Source organism: Geotrypetes seraphini, chromosome 12, assembly GCF_902459505.1.
Source record: "Geotrypetes seraphini chromosome 12, aGeoSer1.1, whole genome shotgun sequence".
Lineage (NCBI taxonomy): Eukaryota > Metazoa > Chordata > Amphibia > Gymnophiona > Dermophiidae > Geotrypetes > Geotrypetes seraphini.
In genome coordinates, this window is record NC_047095.1 from 58,785,524 (window position 1) to 58,809,449 (window position 23,926).

The 23,926-nt window shown below is 39.7% G+C and overlaps 1 protein-coding gene across 3 annotated transcripts in view; it reads left to right on the forward strand.

Annotated features, from left to right (window-relative positions):
• ORC1 (origin recognition complex subunit 1) overlaps positions 1–23,926 on the forward strand; it is a 74,858-nt gene that overhangs the window by 45,900 nt on the left and 5,032 nt on the right. For all 3 annotated transcript variants that reach the window (XM_033915994.1, XM_033915996.1, XM_033915995.1), the window contains 5 exons: positions 6,662–6,769; positions 8,435–8,584; positions 9,797–9,916; positions 10,073–10,239; positions 23,206–23,293. In XM_033915994.1, the coding sequence (XP_033771885.1) occupies positions 6,662–6,769; positions 8,435–8,584; positions 9,797–9,916; positions 10,073–10,239; positions 23,206–23,293 (633 nt within the window). The remainder of the gene's footprint in view (positions 1–6,661; positions 6,770–8,434; positions 8,585–9,796; positions 9,917–10,072; positions 10,240–23,205; positions 23,294–23,926) is intronic.

Below are 23,926 nucleotides of genomic sequence, written 5' to 3' on the forward strand. Positions count from 1 at the left end.
AGGGCCATCAGCCTCTACGTCAACTTCTGTCGCCTCTTCTTCCTCAGTGCTGCTTAGGTGTTCTGTCTTCACTTTATTGTAGATCTCCAAAATATCTGCAATTTTGGTCCCCAATATAGTGCAGTAATGCATCTATTCACTATATAGCCAGTATCTAATCAGATCAGCAGCATTCTGTGCAGATTTGCAACAAGAAACTGCAGTTACGTACAGCATATCGGAGAGATCCTTTAAATGTATTTTTTAAAAAGCACAGAAAATATTTGTTTTTGAGGCTTTTAGTTTAAACTCCTTTATTTGCGTACACTGTAGATCAGGGGTGTCAAAGTCCCTCCTCGAGGGCCACAATCCAGTCGGGTTTTCAGGATTTCCCCAATGAATACGCATGAGATCTATTAATATACAATGAAAGCAGTGCATGCAAATAGATCTCATACATATTCATTGGGGAAATCCTGAAAACCCGACTGGATTGCAGTCCTCGAGGACGGACTTTCACACCCCTGGCCTAAAGGAATAGAGTCGTTCTTGGAAAATTCCTGTGAGAGAGAGTTCCTGTTCCACACTGTCCGGGCCGCAACTTCAGAAGGTCCTTGCCCTAAGCTCAGGGGTCTCAAACTCCCTCCTTGAGGGCCGCAATCCAGTCGGGTTTTCAGGATTTCCCCAATGATTGTGCATGAGATCTATGTGCATGCACTGCTTTCAATGCATATCCATTGGGGAAATCCTGAAAACCCGACTGGATTGCGGCCCTCAAGGAGGGACTTTGAGATCCCTGCTGTAGATGGTCTGCAAAACACAGATTGTCACATCTGATTTATATACTTGTGCGTCCCACAGAGAGGAACCTATGTTTATTGCTTTTGGTATTGTATTAAATAACTGTGGAAATAGTCAAAGCATTATCAAAATCTTTACAGACTATTACCAACAGCTTTATGAGACACCGTCCTGGACAGCTCCATGTATTTGGAAATGGTTGATGTGCCCCGTTTGTCTAATGCTGACCTGGGGCAGCTCACTGCCCCCATTTCGGAGGAGAAGGTTGATGGGGGCTATTGCGCAAAGTGCTCTGCTTAAGGCACCAGGACCGGATGGGTTCCCAGCAGAATTTTATAAAATTCTTCGTAGTGAGATCACACTGCCCTTGTTAGACATGTTTAACCAATGTATAGAACAAGGAGCACTTCCGGAAAGTCTGCGAGAAGCCAGGGTGGTGATATTGCCCAAACCGGGACGAGATTTGGCGTATCCGGGCTCGTATAGACCTATCTCACTCCTTAACTTTGAAACTAAGCTGTTGACGAAGGTTCTGGCGAACAGAATGATGAGTCTTACCTGATTTGATCCATAAATCATGGGTGGAGTTCGTACAAGCCCGCTATATCGCCCGCAATATGAGGCCCTCAGATTGATCTACTCACTCAAAAAATATGATCACATAACAACTGCCTTCTTAGACTCTCACTGGCTACCCATACAAGCACGAATCCAATTCAAACTCCACTGCCTGATATTCAAAGCATTACACGGCTCTTCCCCCTCCTATCTAAACAACCGCTTAAACCAAATCTCCACCTCAAGACACAGAAGAACCTCGAACCCTTTCGCCTTCCCCCCACTCAAAGGCACACAACGCAAGAAAATGTTTGACAACCTTCTGGCAACACAAGCAGCAAAAATCAACCATTCCATCTCCAATCTTATGACAATATCAGACAACTTCAAAACATTCATAAAAGAAATCAAAACCCTGCTTTTCAAAAAATTCATCCAAATATCTTAACCCCTCCTCTTTTACCTCCAGAAGATTCACCTACCTTCAGATAACCTTCCCCCAAATTACCCACCTTAACACCTTCCAATTAAACAAATACCATAAATAGATTGTAACCTACCCTCTCTAACTGCATTCCATATGTATTTTTCATACAGTTCTTCACTGTCAGTTTAATTTCCATCCTATAAGTTCACATAGAATTTTTCTTTTTTCAACCATCTTTATTTTCTCTTCTTTATTAATTTCCAGGTACTTTAGTTAGATTGTGAGCCTTCGGGACAGTAAGGGAATTTTTTAAGTACCTTCTTACTTCTCATTTATAATCTTAATGTATATTTTCTTCAAACCGCTTAGAACCTAACGGATGTAGCGGTATATAAGAAATAAATTACATTACATTACATTACATTATTGTTAGCTATGGAACAGATAGCCAGGGATCGGAGGCCTTCTCTAACGGTCAGTTTTGACGCGGAGAAGGCTTTTGACCAAGTCCAGTCTTTCGCTCTTTTGGGTTTCAGGGCTATTTATAATATTTATTTATATACATTTAATATAATATTTATAATAACAAAAAGAGGCACTGGAGATGTCAAATCCAACTAGTGGTCACAGTGCCTTTTATTAATGGTTTACACCATAAGACATTGATAAAATCCTAAAAATGCTAAAACAAACAAAGTCAGCTACCACGACCCCATTACTCCAGCGCTCTATGCAGCTCACTGGTTACCAGTCAAAAAGCGATGCATCTTCAGTGCCCTGGTCATGACACACAAGAGATTCTAGCAAAAAACCCCAGCCCACATAGCATCGAAGCTATGCCTATACACCCTAACCACCCCCTCCGCTCCAAAGCAGAACAAAGACTCAGCATTCCCTCCGAATGAGTACGGCGTTCAAAAGATCCTACAGCCATTTCCTACCTCAGCTATGGAACCGACTACCCACACAGATCAGGTCGCTAGACTCACTAATGACCTTCCGCAGAGCAGTAAAGACCTTCCTCTTCCGCCAATCGGGCCACTAAAAAACTGCCCCCTCAATAGACTTCTCCTAGTACTCTTCGCTATGACCAGTCTGGTCTCTAGAATAAGCTCTGTTATTGTCTACTGTTGTCATGACTAGTCTGTTTTCAAACAGTTGTGAATGTCTACTTGTAACCCGTTCTGAGCTTCTGGGAAAACAGGAAAGAAATCGAAATAAATAAATTTTGTGCAGGGCATACAGACTCTTTACTATGATCCCAGGGATTAACGGACTTCACTCAGAGTCTTTTTCTATATGCAGGCATACTTGCTCCTAATCCATCGTTGCCATATTCAAGGCTCGGACCCTAAAAAAGTTTACCCTGCGCTGACCCTGCTTCCCAGCTACTGAGGTGCCATCAAAACCTACTCCAGCCCATCGATATCTGTCTCGCCACATATGGCTACAACTACCCCACCGCTGGAGTTGCCATCACAGCTAACTCCAGCCCACCCCGATCTGTCTTGCCATATAAGAGGAAAAAAAAAAGCAAAGCCAAGACTCCCTGGAAAAGTGGAGATGGATCTAAAATAGAAGTCCGTCCGGTATTGGCTTCACTTCCCCATGCATTATTGTTTAAATATATTTATTCAGATTTTCAGGGTTGAATACAGCATTGCAAATGGAACCGAAAGAATACAAAACAGTGTCGGCATAGTCAGCAACATCTGAGTGTGTGAAGTAAATAGCTGAAATGATAGGGTTTCCAAAGCTCTGGAGTCCAAGAAAAGTAAGAAGTCGACTGAAACCAGTCTTGAATATGTCTCATATGACAAGTCAAAAAGCAAATAACAAAAAGAGGCACTGGAGATGTCAAATCCAACTAGTCACAATGTCTCTTATTAATGGTTTACACCATAAGACAATGATGAAATCCTAAAAATGCTAAAACAAACAAAATCCCGAGTAGGATCCAAGTTTCGGCGACACCGTCACCTTCCTCGGGGGACAATAGTGAACTTATAACGTACTGCAAACAATGTGTGTGAACGCGTTGGTGTCTCTGCTCCACGAAAGAAGCGCCAAAAGTCTCCATGAAACATCACATGGATAACAGATCCGATCCACCCTCACCACCCATGATTAATTCATGATAAAGGGTGAGCGGGAGTGGGGGCGCCCCTCCCACGACCCCTTCCCTTTTCCCTTCCCTTTTGAACGTCTCTGGCGTGAGCAGCATGCCCATACTGGTGTCGGCTGGCCCCTTGACGTCACTTCCTAGGTGCGGGTCCCAGGAGTGACGTCAGCGAGAGTGCTGACGCCGATGCAGGCAGTAACCTTTCGCCGGGGAAGTAAAAAAAAAAAAAGTACGGGGGAAGGCAAGGAGAGGAGCAGGAGGGGAGGTGCCACGTCCTGAGGAAGACTGCGCCCATGGCGGACTGCCCCTCCCCCTTTACAATACTGATTAAATTGTCTTTTTTTCACAATTTCTGAGACAGAGACCATAGAAGTGCAGAAGATTAGCACAGAAACATAATAAATAATAGTAATAATAAACTTTATTTTTATATACCACCCTACCGTAAGTTTACATACAAAGAACACTGAACATTCAGTGATGCATACAAACAATTGAAAAACCCATCAAATTTACATAATGAATGCTATACATTCAATGAAGGATACAAAACAGCTAAAAAAAAAGTTCGTCAGATTTCACATTTTTCGAATAATTTAGTTTTTAATACCTTCCTAAAAGAATAGTAAGATTTGGCTGAAGGAATGCGAGAGCTCAACCAAGCGTTCATTTTCCCTGCCTGGAAAGCAAACGATCGTTCATGAAATCTTATATCGAACAGATTTTAAAGACGGATACATAAATATGTTGTTATTGCGAGTGTTCCTGTTAGAATTGTATACATTTCCCCCTCCGAATCTATGGTTTCAGCATCCGCGGATTCGGTTATTCGCGATTTTAAAACAAACCATTTTAATTTTTCAAGTTATTTTAAGCCCTGTAAGCCCCCCCCCCCTTAAGCCTTACCTGGTGGTCTAGCGGGTTTTCGGGGCAGGAGTGATCTTCCCACGCTCCTGCCCCGTGCAGATCGCTCATAGGAAATGGCTGCCTTGAGCTCCCGTCGTAGTCTTGAGAGACTATGGAAGCTCAAAGCAGCCATTTCCTATGAGCGATCTGCATGGGGCAGGAGCGTGGGAAGATCACTCCTGCCCCGAAAACCCGCTAGACCACCAAGTAAGGCTTAAGGGGGGGAGGCTTACAGGGCTTAAAATAGCCGGGGGGTTAGGGGCAGAACCGGCCTGAATATTATTCGCGGTTTTATAATATTCGCGGGCCGGCTCTGCCCTTAATCCCCGTGGATACGGAGGGAGACATGTACTTTAAACTAAAAGGACAAATACTCAGGAGCTAAGCCAAATAATGCCTTGAAACTGATACATCTAAATTTAAACAGAATTCTCGCCTCAAAAGGCAACCAATGCAGCTTTTGATAGAAAGGACTCACGTGATCGAACTTTCTTAGACCGAAAATCAAACGGACTGCCGTATTTTGTATTGAACGCAACAGCCACTCTACCCCCCCCCCTCAGAAAAATTAAAAAATATTTGTGCACACATATTCAGAACTTGCTGTGGCAAGTCTCGGCCCATCTCACAGTAAGCATGCTTTAGTACTTACTGCAGGTTACTTAAAGAACCCCTTAAGTTAAACTGCCATGAGGCGGAATAAAAATCAAACCTTTTAAAAAAATATGGCACCGCTGTTAAACATGGGGGAGGTATATCTATGTAGTGAATCACTTTGAGAATAAGCACGTAACCTCTAATTGATTTATCTTTCTGGTACCTTCTTCATAGCCTCTGTCTTAAGAAACTACTGAGGGGGAGGAGTTTGGGCGGAAGGAGAATGTGAGCCGAGGCTTTGGTTCTGTGGTACTTTTCTATTGGATGGTGACTTAGGGATGGGATCTGAAGAAACAACAGACCATCCCTTTCATGTTCAGCATATTTGCTTGGTTTCAATTTAAAAATAAAAAAAAATAATAAATTTATAATACCTATAGCAAGATTCCACAATAGGAGGTGAAGGCAGGTTGATTTATATTGACTGGGCTTGCCAGGAATCCAAAGTAGAGCCAGTTACTAGGCTTGACCTCTTCCTAAAAGGAAAAGGGGTAGGATCTGACATACTGCCTTTCTGTGGTTACATATATGTGCTTTATATATTATATACAGTTACCTGGGGTATATTATTTTGTCACAAAAAATAAGACCCTCCCCCACCCCCCCACACACACAGAACTAAGAAATAATAAAGGAGTGGGGGAAGGAACTGTACACATCAGCCAGAGATGAAATGAGTGAATAAGTATTTATTCATTGAAAAGTCAATAAAACAATCTTTTATCTGGTATTGAGTCCAATCTTTGTCACAGACCTGACACGGTCCGTGTTTTGGCATTAAAGCCTGCCTCAGGGGTACAAGAAACATCCAGTTGATGGTGGGATGGAGAATACCTTATTCAGTTGTTCTGAAGCAATGCCAGAAAAGTAAAATCCCTCCTAGGACAAATTGTCGGAGCATCTTGTACCCCCGAGGCAGGCTTTAATGCCAAAACACGGACCGTGTCTGGTCTGCGACAAAGATTGGACTCAATACCTGATTAAAAGACTGTTTTATTGACTTTTCAATTAATAAATTCACTCATTTCATCTCTGGTTGATGTGGACAGGTCCATTCCTCACTCCTTCACTATTTGTGTATTATTTTGCACCTGGGGCAATATACTCCTAAGCAACTTGCCCAGAGGCACAAGGAGCTGCAGGCGGAATTGATCCCACTCTCATCTCATCCAGAAAACTGGGATGTGATACATTTCGTGGTTTCTATGCAGATGCTGACAGGGCAGAAGGCTACGGCGGATCACGCAGCTGCGCTGTTGGAGAAGAGGTTCTGCACTCCTGCACCAAAGAGAGAGGCCACGGTGCTTCTGGTGGATGAGGTAAGAGGAAGCACTAGGGACAAGTGAACTTTTCAAGCCCATGGCATAATCTTAGGTTAATCAGAATGCTACGTGACACACCAGCTTCCATGGAGCAGGCATTGCAGACGGGGACAGGATCCGTGTGAAGATCTAGCAAAAACACTCGAAACCGTGCCAGTCTTGCTTTCAGATTTTAAAATGAGAGAGAGAGAAATGAACTCGTCACAGTGGACCAGTTCCCCCCTGTAGGCAAATGCAGGAGAAGGGAGATAAAATGTGGTAGGTATGAGCAGCCCACTTTGTTAGTTACTTTTGGCTGCTCTGTTGCGACATCTCACGACGCTTGAGCTGCCCATCTCACGTGGCCTGGAAACAAGACGTAATCTGCAAGAGCTCAAATGGAGGAGGCTTAGCAGCAGAAAGGTGCGCTCTGCACAGTGTGTGATGCAGAAAGTGAGCTCACACTGTGGGTTGAGAGAGGAGGTATATGTGATTACACACTTTCTTAGAAAGAAGCTCCAGTACATTTTTAGATTGTAAACAATTTTTATTGACTGGAAAAACAGGCAGAACCATAGGAAAACTACAATATACAAAAGACAGCGAAAGTAAGTGGGAGTACAAAGGCATGCATCATTTACATCTACCCACGAACCGCAAAAACCCAGAACTCCCCACCATCCCCCCTTCCCACCCCCTACCCTCCCAATATGGAGGGGAATGGAAAGGCAGCTCCAGGGTGTACGGGAGTCCAAGGACCCCCTGAGCCCGATAAGCCCCAAAAAAGGACTAGGCAAGCCAGTCCTAGGTGGAAAAGGAAACACCAACAAGGTTCCCCCAGGGTCTGGACTCTGATGACCCCAGGGCACTCAATAGAGCAGGGCATCCCCACCAAAAACAGAACTCCCCCCCCAAAAAAACCCTCCCCCCCCAGAGATGCAATGATCCAGAACAGACAAAGGGACACCAACAGTTAAGCTAGGGTATTGAGTATAAGGCTGCGCCCCCTAGGAGACAAGGAGCGCAAATAGGGGTCCCAAAGCAGCAGAAGCACCAGCACCAGCAGTTTTTAAAGCCACTGCTGGTGCTGAGAGGAGCTCCAGGGCTGCTCTGGACCAACAACATTGGACACCTGATCAGGTCTTAAGGCATTTCGGTTGAGAAATGCCAGCCTTGCTGACTCTCTTCTATGTTAAACCTGATGAAAAGAGGTTAACTCTTGAAAACTATCACCTGTAATTTGTTTATCCTTATTTCTACCTTGATACTTTTATTCCTGAATTCAGTAGAGATCATGGATGCGATGATGTTTCAAGTTTATTAGGTGGTTATCTACCGTCTATCAAGGTTATCTAAGCAGTTTTACAATCAGGTCTTCAAGCATTTCCCCTATCTGTCCCGGTGGGCTCACAATCTATCTAACGTACCTGGGGCTACGGAGGACTTGAGTGACTTGCCCAGGGTCACAAGGAGCAGCGTGGAGTTTGAACCCACAACCCCAGGGTGCTGAGGCTGTAGCTCCAACCACTGCACCACACACTCCTGTAACAATATCAGAGTAGGATGGGATCCCTAGGCAGCTAAACTCTTTCCCGTACGTCTCTGTGTGTCGCTCTCTAAGGACTATGTAAAGAGACTTGGATCTTGCTAAGATTGTTTGTTTGATATGTGTCACCCCCCCAGCTAGACCTGTTGTGGACAAGGAAGCAGAATGTGATGTATAACCTCTTTGAGTGGCCAACCCACAAGCAGACAAAACTGATTGTGCTCGCAATTGCCAACACCATGGACCTGCCAGAGCGGATCATGATGAACCGTGTGGCCAGCCGACTGGTTTGTACTGCCTGCTTACTTTTTTGCACATACTTCAAGTACGATTACCAGGGAAGGAGGGTAGATAGGCTGTAATCGATGGCGTAGTAAAGGAGGGGGTTCCGTCCCAGGCACCGTCTTGGTGAGGGCGCAGGCACCCGCCCCCCCTCCACTGCCGCGTGTGCGTGCCGCTTCCCTTGTACCTCTGTAACGTTAGTGACGTGAGTAGCAACCCCCGAGCTGCTGTCGCCTCTTCTCCGACATCACTTCCTGGACCCGCGCAAGGGTTGCTGCTCACGCTGGTAACATTACAGAGGTGTGGGGGCGGGGAAGGAGCGTATGGAGGTGGGAGGGGGGTGCAGGGGAGGGGCACCACCACCCCGGGCACCTCTCACTCTCGCTACACTACTGGCTGTAATAAATATTTCACACGACAAAGGCGTCATGAGGATAAGATGTCGAGTAATCAGCCAAGGGTGTGTGGTTCAAAAAAGTCACTTTAATTTGTAGATTTGCCACAATGGCTGAAAGACTCGACAGTGGCAGTGTTTCGGCGTCTGTGCCTTTATCAAGAGTCTGTCTTGATAGTTGGCACAGTGCGTACGGACGCTCTGGGTCAAGCGCTAGTAAGGTGTCAATAAAGGAGTATAGAGACTAGTGTCCAAGGCAGAGCTACCAGTGTCGAGTCTTTGAGCCATTGTGGCATATCTACAAATAAAAGTGACTTTTTGAACCATATACCCTTGGCTGATTACTTGACATCTTATCCTCACGATGCCTTCATTGTGTGTTCTTCTCTTGTCGTCGAGGCCTGTTCTTGGCTTCTAATTACATTACATTACATTAGTGATTTCTATTCCGCCATTACCTTGCAGTTCAAGGTGGATTACATCCAAACTAAAACAAGAATTACATTTCAATTTTGAAGTAATAGATTAAACGATGAGATAAAATTTTAAGGGAGAATTATGGGTTTTAGATAATGTTTGGTAACTAGAAAAATTAGAGAGTACTAAGGGTTTATAAATATTTTCCATCTCTTTAACCTGAACCCTCTTATTGAGGTCAGTGTGTGTGTCTGTGTCTGCTGATAGACGGGCATAACCCGCAAGTCTCTGGACTGATCTGTGGGACGCTACAGAAAATGTTGCGCTCTCTCTCTCTCGTCACCATGTTAGCTTGCTAATTACAGCAGTCACTCTGATCAATTACCTTAAATTTTTCTTCTTGTAGGGTCTTACAAGAATGTCATTCCAGCCCTACACGTATAAACAGCTTCAACAAATTATCACCTCCAGGTTAAACCGTATCAAAGCCTTTGAGGATGATGCCATTCAGCTGATTTCCAGAAAGGTGAGTATCTGTACTTTTCTAGCCACTCTGCTGGGGCTGAATCATAAGACAATCAAAGCGAAGAAAAATGAAAGTGGTGTATTTATTGAGATTTATTAATCTATGGAGTGAGTCACTAAAGGTGTTGTACTGACCTTTTTTTTTTCTTCTCTCTAGGTGGCCGCACTATCTGGGGATGCGAGGCGTTGCCTTGATATCTGTAGGAGAGCAACTGAAATCGCTGAGTTTTCAACTCGGAAAACAGGATCTCATTTGGTTGGCATGGCCCATGTGATGGAGGCACTAGAGGAAATGTTTTCTTCTCCTTACATAAATGCAATCAGGTATAGCCAGAATTCTGGAAATTTGCTGCAGATGTAGGGTTCTCTCAAAATGCTGCTTTTTGTTGGGTTTTTTTGCCTTTATCCCATTAATCTCTCTCTATATTCTTCTCTATCTTAGTTGCAGGCCTGAGCGATTCAAACTGGAGAAAATATTTTTTTCCCCAAGTTACATCCTCAGTGATGGACCCTCAATCTGCGGGGTTACCACACTAGTAGCAACAGTTTTCTCTCTCACTGGGACCGAGATGGCATGTCTAACCTCATGGAACCAAGGTGGCATGTCTAACCGCTTGGATCCCCTAGACCAGGGGTGTCAAAGTCCCTCCTCGAGGGCCGCAATCCGGTTGGGTTTTCAGGATTTCCCCAATGACTATGCATGAGCTCTATTAGCATACAATGAAAGCAGTACATGCAAATAGATCTCATGCATATTCATTGGGAAAATCCTTTTTTTTTTTTTTTTTTTCCATTATATTTTTATTTTCAAATTTTACAAAAAGTGTACATAATAATAAAATACATTTGATATATGCATGGTATCACTTTTATATATAACACAATGTATGTCTGAATTTGATTTTCCCCTTCACCCTCCCCCCACCCTTTTATTGCCTTAATATAATATTTTCAAATTTTATAAAAGTATACAACATATTGGAATACAATTGATAATTATTCAATAACATATTTATTTCTACTACAATATATTCTGGATAAATTTCCCTCCCCCCACCCTTCTATTATTTTTTAATCATTTGTTACATTTTGTATCATATATTATAATATATTATATATAAATTGTTTTCCTTATCCCCCCTATATGTGTGTCATAAAAAAAAAAGAAAATCTCTAAAAGAAGAAAAGAAGAAAAAGTATTCTATTATTTAATCATTGCAGTATTTTGTCAATGGCCCCCATATTTTTATAAATTTATTATATGTCCCCTTTTGTATTGCTATTGTTCTTTCCATTTTAAAAATATGGCATATTGTATTCCACCAAAATGTGTAATTTAGGTTGTTGTAATTTTTCCAATTATTAGTTATATGTTGAATGGCAACCCCTGTCATAATTAATAGAAGCTTATTATTTTCTGGTGAAATTTGACTTTTTTTTCTCATCATTGTTCCAAATAAAATTGTATCATATGATATTACAATATGATTTTCCATTAATTTATTAATTTGTGGCCAAATTGAATTCCAAAATATTTTAATATAAGGACAATGATATAATAAATGATCTAATGTCCCTGGTTCTAGATTACAGTGCCAGCATCTATTAGACTTAGAACTGTCTAGTTTTTGTAAACGAGTAGGGGTCCAAAAAGCTCTATGTAATAAAAAGAACCATGTTTGTCTCATAGACGCTGACATTGTACATCCCATTCTCCAAGACCAAATTAGTGGCCATTGAGATGCATTAATTTGATGTCCAATCTCAATGCTCCAAATGTCTCTTAGACCATTTTTTGGTTTTTTATTTAAATATCCAGATATTAATTTATACCACAATGCGGCTTGATGTCCTAGGAAGTCTGCTTTAAAGCATAAAAACTTTAAACTATATTGATTGTTTAATGATTTCCATTCAGGGAACCCAACCTGAATGGCCTGCTTCAATTGCAACCATTTAAAACTTTGTGTTTTATTAAGACCAAATCTATGTTGCAATTGTGAAAAATCCAGCAGTTTACCTTCTGAAATAATATCATCTAGAGATCTGATTCCTGCAATAATCCAGTTCTTCCAAAGGATTTGAGCTCCGCCTACTTTGATCTTGGAGTTTATCCATATGGATTGATTAGTTGATTTATATATTGGGATGGGTGTTAATTTATCAATAAATCTCAATGTTTTCCAAGTATCCATTATTATTTTATTTTCTCTGTATCTTTTAGGTATATTAATACTTGGTAAATGAACTAAATTTAGGGGAAACATAAGGCGCCATTCCAAATATAACCAATCTGGTGCATTATCTATAAGTTCTGGGAGGATCCAATACATACCCTGACGTAGAATATAGGCTTGATGGTACCTATAGAAATTTGGAAAATTTACCCCTCCCTCCTTAATTGATTTTTGTAAGGTTACTAAAGCTATTCTAGGTGTTTTACCAAGCCAAAGAAATTTTGTTAAAATTCTATTAAGCTTCTTATAAAAGGACCCCTGAAAATAAATAGGTATCATACTCATTTGGTAGCAAACCACAGGCAACATCATCATTTTAATAGTTTGAACTCTGCCCCACCAAGATATATGTAATGGGTTCCATTGTTCACATAACTCCGTTACTTTTTTTAATACATATTTTTCATTTTCTTTTACAGTATCTTCAATTGTTTTTTTAACTTGAATGCCTAGATATTTAAATCCTTCTTCTTTCCATATGAATGGAAAAATATCAAATAATCCTTTTACACAGTAAACATTCAAGGGTATAATTTCAGATTTATTCCAATTAATTTTATAACCTGAAAATTTGCCAAACTTATCAATTAATTCCAATAAAGAAGATAAGGTAGACTCTGGATTTCTCAAATAAAGCAAAATATCATCAGCATAAGCCGAAATTTTATATTCCATATCTGAATATGGAATTCCTTGTATCTCCCTCGTTTGCTGTATTGCTAACAATAAGGGTTCTAATACAACATCAAATAACAAAGGAGATAAAGGACAACCTTGTCTAACTCCCCTTTGCAATTGAAAACCATCAGATATCTTATTATTAATATTTAATCTTGCAATCGGGAAGCTATACAATGTTTTTACCATTTGTATAAATCCAGAACCTATACCAAACCATTCTAAAGCCTGATACATAAAATTCCATTCTACCCTATCAAATGCTTTCTCAGCATCTAATGAAACTGTAAATGCCGGTTCATCCATTTTTTTTGACAAGTTTAGCATGTGAAATAATAGTCTAGAGTTATTTGAGGAATGTCTTTTAGCAACGAAACCCGTTTGATGCATATCTATAATATGTGGGAGAGCTTTGGCTAATCTCAAAGCCAAAATTTTCGCCAATAGTTTATTATCAACGTTTATCAAAGATATAGGCCTGTAGTTTGAAACCAAAGTAGGATCTTTATTTGGCTTAGGCAAAACAATTATTATTGATTCAGCCATAGTACCTTTTATATTACCTTTTATAAGTTGTGTCTGATATAATTTTAATAAATGTGGGGAGAGGATATTTTGAAATGTTTTATAAAATTCTACTGTGTAACCATCACCACCTGGAGCGGATCCAACTCTAAGAGATCTCAATGCTGTTTCTAATTCTTTTAATGATATAGGTTCTTCTAAACTTCGTTCTATATGATCAGGAATCTTAGGTCCATTTATTAAATCTAAAAATTTTTTCCCATCTTTTTGTTTCTCCAAATAAGGTTCGGAAGAATATAGATCCTTATAAAAATTTAAAAATTGTTTTAATATTATATTTGTTTGATTTGTTATTATACCATTATCATCTTTTATTCCATTAATATTAGTTCTCCTTTTTTTTGCCTTAAGATAATTTGCTAATAATTTTCCCGCCTTATTAGAATTTCCATAATACATCGTTTGTTTGGAAAACAAATCTTTTCTTATCATTTTTGAAGTTAATTCATTATATTTACCTTTTACTTTCAAAAGAGCTTGCAAAACTTCATATTCCCATTTACTTATCAATTTAGCTTCTAATATTTTTATTTCTTTTTCTAATTCTATATATTGTTTTTTAATTTGTTTCCTAATAAAAGCTGAATATGATATGATATTACCCCTCATAGTTGCTTTAAATGCATCCCATACATTCTCTATAGATGTATCTTCCACTAAATTTATTTGAAAAAATTCATTAATTTGTGTTTTAAAATTTTCCAAAAATTTGTCATCCACAAGCAATGTATTATCAAATCTCCAAAGAGGTCTATTATTTTCTAATTGATCTAATTGTAGTTCTATCCATATTCCCGCATGATCCGAAATGATAATAGGATCAATGGAGGCTTTAATCACTTGTTGCACTTTATTTGTTGAAACAAAAATATAATCTATTCTTGAAAATGATTTATGAACCTGTGAACAAAATGAAAACTCCTGATCATTAAAATGAAGAATACGCCATATATCTTTCAAATCACATGATCGAACTAAATTATCTAGACCTAAAGATTTAATATTTTTACCTGGTTTTTTATCCAATAATGGATCCATTACAGCATTAAAATCTCCAGCCACCACTAAATTAGAGGCAGCCAGTGGTAATAATATATTTTGTAGCTTTTTGAAAAATTCTGATTGATTCGAATTAGGGGCATATATATTAAATAACGTCAGGGTATCATTTCCCATACCTATATCGATATGTATCCATCTACCATGTGGATCTGAATTTTTTACCTTTATATTGGCCATACATTTTTTGTTTATAAGGATTGCAACCCCTGCTTTTTTGCCCACTGCTGGAGCAAAAAAACATTCTTTTATCCATCCACCTGATAATTTCTGTGATTCCTTCATATTAAGATGGGTCTCTTGCAGACAGTAAATATCTGCATTTTGTTTTTTTAAAAATGTTAATATTTTTTTTCCTTTTAATTACGTGATTCAGGCCATTGACATTTATAGAATATATTTTAAAAGACATTATATATTTTAATACTTTTCATTATCTTATTCTTCCTCTCCTCTTTCATATTTAATATCCAAAAAATTTTCTTCACGACACACATATTTAACCCTAATGTATCTCCCTTAATTATTCTAATAAATATTCTCCTTATCCCTCCCTTTCCCACCCAATATATTGGCTGCTTAAGGATACACATTGGAACTGTAATCCTAACATTCTCCCCATTCCAGGCAATCAATATTCAATTGTTTAAACAAATTTCCCTTCTATCTATCTATATTGATCTTTTATATATATTTAATCATTTTCCATAACATTTTATTAATGTATCATTTTCCATTTAACAATATGTTAATTTGTATTTCCTTAGTATTATGATTTCAACATATAATTATTTTAAACATATATGCAGTGTATTATTTAATAATTTTCCTATATTCTGTTCTTTCTTTCATATAATTATTATTGTCTTTTCTTTGTATTGTTTTCCTCCATTTCTTTAAATATTTCGATATGTTATATTTTCTAATTTTTCATAGAGTCTTCAAAACCATCTTAATATATTATGTTAATATATCATAGGTTCTGGTTTAGAGAGAAACTCTTTTAGTTTTTCGGGATCCTCAAAATATAATGACTTGTCTCCAGATGACACTCTCATTTTCGCCGGATAGTATAGACCATATTTAAATCCTTTTTCTTTGAGTAGAGGTCTCATGTCTAGTAGTTTTTTCCTTTTAGTTGCTGTGTTTTTGGCGAAGTCTGGTAAAAACCATAATCTTGATCCTTTATAATTTAAGTTTTTATCTTTTTTTGCAGCATTTAGTATCTCTAGTGCTTGTTGGTATCTCAACATTTTGAAAATGATTGGTCTTGGTCTGTTTTTATTTTCTAGATTTTTTATTGGGATTCTATGCGCCCTTTCAATTTCAATTGGTTGTTTCAAGTCTAATTGTAGAATTTTTGGAATTAAATTTTCAAGGAAAAGGATAGTATTTTTTCCCTCTAGATTTTCTTGTATTCCAAAGAGTTTGATGTTCTTTCTTCTTCCTCTATTCTCGTAATCCTCCAGTTGATCTTTTAATTTATTTAGTTCCAGGCTGTCGTTTTTACATCTTTTTGATTCACATTCTATATTTTCCATTTTTGATTCTAGTTCAGTTGTTCTTTTGTTGTTAACTTCCATTTGTCTATGTATATTTAAAATTTCCTCTTTCATTTCAGACATATTAGTTATAGTTTCTTTAAGCATTTGTTTGATTTGTTTTAATTCTTCCATGACTTCAGCTTTGCTTAATGTGTCTGATTCTTCGATAGGAAGTGGTATTTTGCTTGGTGTTATTTGTTCTTGTTTCTGTCTTTTTGCAGATGTACCAGCCTCATTTTTGTTTTGTCTGGTACTTGTCATGTTGTTGTTTTCTTTTTCTTGGTTATTCTTATTTCTTGTATTTAGTCTTTTAGATTTGGTATTCTTAGGTTTTTAATCTCTTTTCTTCCAAGATTTTGTTCTATCTTTTGAAGTAGATATTTTTCTTTTTAAGCTCTTTTCTTTTTCCTTTACCTATGTCAGTTTGAAAATTCTTTTCTCACTTTCACTTTTTCATTGAAGTAGGGGAACTCTTTTTTTTTTCTCCTCTCGCAAGCCCAATCGCAGCCCTGATTGAGGATAGCAACACTTTTTTAGAGTTATTTTTCCTATTTTGACCAGCTTTAAGCAATTTTCTTCTGTTTTTTTCTCAGCGTCTCTCAATTTCCTCAATGTCTTACTGTTCCAGTTTTTTAAAGTTCCGTTGAACCTTTTCTCTGTCTCCTCTCTCACAAGCCCAATCGCAGCTTTGTCAGAGGAAATTAATATTCAATTCAGTATTTATTTTAGTAAGCTGATATTTATTTGTCTTCAGTGCTTCAGCACTTAATTATTGAGAGAAAATGCAAGTATTCCTCTTTTTTTTTTAATCCCCTTTTTTTTTATCAAAGAATAATCTTTTTCCTTTTTTTTTTGGTTTCAATATAGCTGGTCAGAATACAAAATTCTTTCACAATTTTTCCAATCAAACTGTTTGATCTCTCACTTGTACTTCGCGTTTTCAGCGCTGTATTCAAGTTTAATGAAACTACCAAAGATACAAATGGTTCTCTGCCTTCCCGTTTCTTGTCTGCACTTTTCTCACTTCAACTGTAGTAATTCAATTTTTTTTTATTTTTTTTTTTTGGTTATATCTGATCTGAGCACAATCTTTCTTCACAATTTCCCAATCAGATTATATAGTCTTTCACATTCATCTCGCAGTATCAGTACTGCTTTCAAGTCTCTTGAATCCGTTGAAAACACAGACAGCACTCAGCTTTCCTGACTCTTACCAGCTTTTTTTTTTTTCTGTTTCAGTTATATTTGTTCAGAATATAAACTTTTTCTTATTTTTTTCACAATTTCGCCAAACTGTTTAATCACCTCTACTTCGCGGTTTCAGCGCTGCATTCAAACTTCAATAAACCGCCAGTACAAACGGTTCTCTGCCTTCCCGACTCTTATCAGCACATATCACGCTTCAACTATTGTAATTCGGCTTTTTTTTTTAGTTATATCTTGTCAGAACACAACCTTTCTTTATATTTTCTCAATCAAACATACAACTCGCAGTCTCTTGAAATCGCCGAAAACACAGACAGCTCTCTGCTTCCCGACTCTTATCAGCTTTTTTTTCAGTTCACGTTCATCTCGTATTCTCAGCACTGCTTTCAATCCTCTTAAAACCTCCGAAAACACAGACTGCTTTCCCGACTCTTATCAGTTTTTTGTTATATCTGATCGGAATATAAATATATACTTCAGCGCTGTATTCAATTTTATGTAACCGCCAACACAAACGGCTCTCTGCTTTCCCGATGCAGTGCTGTATAGGGAGTTATTTCCCGACTCTTGTCAGCACATACCTCTCTTTAAATGCCGCAATTTAGGATTTTATCTTGTATCTTTTGTTCAGCTTTTTATATATATATTTTCTATATAATTATTTTGAAGGATGGTGAGGAGCTTCACGATCACACCTCCATCCGTGCTCGCGTTAAGGAAAATCCTGAAACCCCGACTGGATTGCGGCCCTCGAGGAAGGACTTTGACACCCCTGGCCTAGACTGTTATCTGAGCTGCAGCATCAGCCCTCCTCTGGATAGTAAAAAATGTATTGAGCGTTGCTGTTCCTGGGTTGATATTATGGCCCAATACATTTTTGATTAGAGAATTGCTTTTTAGAGCACCATAGCCAGGGCTTGTTCAAGAGATTGTGGCACCTTGAGCCAACTTACTTTGGTGCCTTCTCAATGCATTGCTTCCAGTGACCCTTCTTCTCCTCCCCTTCCCAATTGATTCAGCATCTCTCCCTCCCCACAAATTCAGCACTATTCCCTCACCTCTTTGACTCTCCCATGGTCCAGTAAAGTTTGTTGGTCACCAGCAGCTGCTTGGCAGGCTGACTTCAGCCAACCCCTAGGTCTTCCCTCTGCTGTGTCCTGCTTCCTTTGATGCAATTTCCTGTGGGCGGGATGTGGCAGAGGGAAGACCCTGGGTCTGGCAGAAGGCAGCCTGTCATGTCACTGATGGCCAGCAGCTGGCGTAAACTTTACAGGATCGCAGGGGAATGAGAGAGGTGACGAACGAGAGGAGAGGAAAGACTTAATCTATAGACCGGGTGAGGTCAGAAAAAGCTGAGCATTTTAGCAGCGCCCTGAACCAGAGCCTCACTTTGTCCAGTGGTTAGGCCAGCCCTGGTCACAGCATAATCATCTGAAAATCCCCTAGGTGTCCATAGCAGCTTTATTAGCCTTCTGACACTGCATTATTTTATCTTTATTTGTTTTTCTCCTATCTCCCCCATCAGTAGCCTGGTCACCGTCACCTCTGTCCCTGTTTTCTCCACCACACAAACTTCTAGCTATGCTGGTGACAGAAGTGAGACCATAGAAGATTTTGCATTTTGTAGGGTTGTGTGCTGAGATGCTATGTGTACTCTGTGATTTCAAGGTCTTTTGCCTATTAACTCATGTGCTGTCCTCTGATAATAAATCAACCTGCTCAAGACCTCCCCACCCGAATGTGATCCTCTCCCCTAACTCCTTCTGGTAGGAGGAAAGTTGCTACCTCTGATGGCTTTACTTGAAGTTCAGCCTTTGGGGAGCCAGCCAGTCCCACAAGGCTGCACAGTTCAGACTGAAGATTCAGATTTGAGAATGACATGGGAACAAATTTTTCCCCGTCGGAACTCATTTTCCCGTCTTTTCCTGTCCCTGCCCTGTTCCTCCAAGCTCTGTCTTCATCTACCCAAGTCTCAAACACTTTAAAATCATAAGTGTTCGAGGCTTGTGCAGATGAGGACAGAGCTTACAGGAAGGCAACAGGGATAGTGACAAAAGTCACGGGGAAGGGACGGGGAAATTGAGTTCCTCTGGGGACAGGAATAAATTTGTCCCTGCGTCATTCTGTAATTCGGATAAAGAGCATTGCTCTCTTCCTGCCAACTTAGGGATGATGGCGAGACTTCCTCTACTGTTGAGCCTTCAGCATATCAATGGAGGTTTTGCTGTGGGGGTGAGTGTCAAGCTGGAATGGTCTGTTTGAAGTTGTCAAAACACAAAGCCTTTGGTGATTGTACCAGTCTTCCTACTTCCATTATATATAATAGCAATTAGGAAGGGTCAGACCATATTTTTTCCAGCAACATTACAGGATACTGGTCCAGTCAACAGTTCTATCACTATTAGACTATTATAGTGCTCTGCTTCCAGAAATCTCGGTGAAATTAATGAAGAAACTCCAGCTAACGCAGAACACGGCAGCAAGACTTATATTTTTATAAATCGAGATTTGATCATGTTATACCACGGTTTAAGGAATTACATTGGTTCCCGATAGACAAGCGGGTCAAATTCAAACGATGCTGTTTAACATTTAAGATCTTGTACGGAGAGATTCTTGCCAGTTTCCCCAGAATTACTAGACAGATCTGTTGAACATCATAACTCAGATTGTTTGATACTGTTTTTTCCAACTCTGAAAGGTGTAAAATATAAGACAAATCACTGCAATTCATTTAACTACCAAACTGTAAAACTTTGGAATTCACTACCCAGGGAAATTTGTCTTACTACTACGTATGTTCTGTTTTGCAAAAATCTGAAAACATAACTCTTCTAGAAGTCTTGGTTAGGAGTTTAGCTTGACCCCGATTTTGCACTGTATGCCTACCTCTGTGAAGCAAAATTACTATCTGTATCAGAAGTCTTAGGAGTTTAATCTTATTCTAACTTGTATTGAATGTTTGTTTCTGTGCAGGGATGATAATGTTGTAAACTGCCTTGAACTCTGCTTTGCGGGATTTGGCAGGATATAAGATCACATATAACAAAACATATTAACTTCCCTTCTAGAGGATGCAAGCATGTGCTTACTGTTTAGAGACCCAGAAGACCGATAGACACTTTCTTTTTGTTTTCTTATCATCTTTTTTATTATTGACATTTTTCAAAGTACAAACAGAACATCAATAGCAAGACAATCTCAACAACCCAGCCAAACACTCCCCATAACCCACAGTACAACCCTCTAGTAGAAAAACAGACAGCAATACTAGAACACCAATTAGTAAATCTTAAGAATATAAGAATTGCCCAGCTGTTCGCTTATGCGGTGGCCCTCTGGTCAAAGACCAGTGCCCTAACTGAGACTAGCCCTACCTGCGTACGTTCCGGTTCATCAGAAACTTGTCTAACTTTGTCTTGAATCCCTGGAGGGTGTTCTCTCTTATGTCAGACTCCGGAAGAGCATTCCAGTTTTCTACCACTCTCTGGGTGAAGAAGAACTTCCTTATGTTCGTAAGGAATCTATCCCCTTTTAACTTTAGAGAGTGCCCTCTCGTTCTTCCTATCTTGGAGAAGGTGAATAACCTGTCCTTATCTACCAAGTCTATTCCCTTCAGTACCTTGAATGTTTCAATCATGTTCCCTCTCAATCTCCTCTGTTCAAGGGAGAAGAGGCCCAGTTTCTCTAATCTTTCGCTGTATGGCAACTCCTCCAGCCCTTTAACTATCTTAGTTGCTCTTCTCTGGACCCTTTCGAGTAGTACCGTGTCCTTCTTCATGTACAGCGACCAGTTCTGGACGCAGTACTCAGGTGAGGGCGCACCATGGCCCGGTACAGTGGCATGATATAGCCCTCTTCGATCTGTTCGTGATCCCCTTCTTTATCATTCCTAGCATTCTGTTCACCCTTTTTGCCGCCACCACACATAGCGTGAACGGCTTCATCGACTCAAGATAATAATTCCTAGATAGACACTTTCTACATTGTAATTTAGAGAGTTCTGCAGAGCTGCAGCTAATTCCAGCTTTACCCCATCTCCACTCAGATTCTGAAGACCCACGTTTCCAGCCAGAATCAGTTACAGTAATAACGCGGATGCAACGTGATGACATCACACATGTGCATGTGACATTGTGTCGTATCCACACACATTCAGAGAGGCCCTCTAAAAGTGACCCCCGAGCTCTTGTCAGAGCTGGGGCCTTCCAAAACCCAGGACATACTGTTAGGTTTTAAAAATCCATCCGACACTCAGACAGTCCTCTAAAAAGAGGACATGTCTGGGTAAATCCAGATGTCTGGTAACCCTATGCTCTTTAAAACACAATGAGAGGGAACCGATGTGACCACTCAGAAGAAGCTGCTCTCCGCACATGCTCAGTCAAGTCTTAAAGGTTAATGAGCTAGGGGAGAGCACTGGCACACAGACTAAGTCAGTTCACCTACAAGTGTGCCTGTATTTCCCCTGCTTGTATACAAAGACATTTATTTACTCTCTCTCTTTACAAGGATGTAGATTTGGATCTAATCATGCACTATGTTTAGTTTGTGCTAAAATATAGACCACCCAAAGGCTTAAGAAATTTCTCAGCACTGTACTTTTCTAAAGCTACAGTTGAAGAAAACAGAAGGAATTTTCTTTTTTCTTTTAAATTCTTTATTCATTTTAAAACATACAACAAGTGTACAAGATAGTCATCTATTATAAATTCAATAAAACACTTGAAAATCTTTACAATATCATCTGGAACAAAAGTATAACTTCCCTCCCTCCCACCCTTCCTAAAGTAATTAAAATAAAATAAAATCGCAACAGAAAAATATACCACCCTTCACCCCCCCCTGTGTAGATATAATCTCCCTTAAAAAGTGATGTCTACTCATTACAATATTTTTCCATAGGCCCCCAAATCTTTATAAAATTATTGTAAGTCCCTTTCTGTATAGCAATACAGGAATTTTCAAAAAAAGTGAACAATATTCTCCCACGAGGGAAAAAAAAATGATTTTTATTTGGATTCTTTAATGTCTAACTTTTTGCTGCAGCTCCTGCTTCAACAGATAAAAGGGCCTTAGTGTGATGTGATATACCCTGCTCAGCTACATAAATTCCCAGCATAGTGTAAGAGAGTCTTGAGGATGGCCAAGATGATCACTGTTTAAGATCATGATTAAAGCCTCCAGCTCTAATGTATAATGACAAGACAGGCAATGATGGATGAACAAAGAATTTACTCTATTGCTATTATATCTCAGATTGCTTTTATGTGGCCTAGAACAGCAATTCAGACAACACTCAGCTGTCCAGTCAGCCTCTAAACCAGGAGTGGGCAACCACGATCCTCAACCCAGTGAGGTTTTTCCCCAATGAATATGCATGAGATCTATTTGCATTTGTCGGGGAAGAGAAAACATTAGGTTCTCTCCTCCTACCTGCCATTCTCTTCATTCTGTCATAGTTATTTCCAACTTGCCCCTTTAAGGAAATACAGGCCGTTAAGAGGGCTGCACAGGACACTTAGGGCTCCTTTTACAAAGGTGTGTTAGGGCCTTAACGCACGGAATAGTGCACGCTAAAATGCTGCGCGCTAGCCGCTACCGCCTCCTCTTGAGCAGGCGGTAGTTTTTCGGGTAGCACGCGCTAATCCGATGCGTGCGCTAAAAACACTAGCGCGCTTTTGTAAAAGGAGCCCTTAGTGTGATATTCCAAGCTAGTAGTTCTCAATCTCTGCCTGCTTGGCAGGAAATATATCCACACTGCTGGACTGGTCTGCGGGGAGTCGAGGTAAGAAAATTAGCGGATAAGATTGAATTTCTCCTTTATTTCTGTGACTGTTTTTTTATTAACTGTGAACCGCCTTGAACAAAAAATTATTGACTGATTGTATTGGTGGTACATAAAAAATGTAATCTAAGTATTCACATAGGCAGCACTTGATAATTTTCTTTGTTTGGTATTATTTTGGGGTGTGTTTCAGGCATGCATCAGTGCAGGAGCAGCTGTTCCTCCGTGCAGTCCTAGCTGAATTTCGTAGGTCCGGGCTTGAAGAAGCTACATTTCAACAGGTATGTTCTCCACGATATGTCTTTAAGCTTTACGTTTCTTGTATGTGTTTAAGAAGAAAAAAAAATAAGTGCTCTTTGTTTGTATCAAGTAATATTTAGATATTCTGTTCCTTTACATCAGAATATGCCATCTGGATATTCAGAGGGGTTTATATGTTTAGTGACAAAAGCGAAACACGTAGAACCCTTCGCTGTTAAGGTTTTTTGCAGCCCTATGGGAGCAATTCTGTAACTGTGCGCTTCCATCGAAGCCCCCTGAAACTGCATGGTGGATGCTTTTTCTAACAGAAATTAGGAACCATAGGTTCCTGTTATCGTTATCTCTAATGTTTAGGCATCTACATTTATACCCACAATAGAACTTGTGTAAGTGCAGGTGTCGAAATGCAGCAGTTATACAGTGGTCCACGGACTCAATTATTCACGGTCTGCTCCGACCGCCTCTTCCTGTAGTAAAGTCGGGCTACACCAATCAGGAGCTGTGTGTCAAAGCAGCTCCTGATTCGTGTAGCCCGACTTTACTACAGGAAGAGGCGGTCGGAGCAGACCATGAGTGATTTTCTTCACCCGCCGGCACTCCAGCTGCCCTCTCCTACCGGTTTTTTGAAATTCACGGGGGTTCCAATTTCGGGG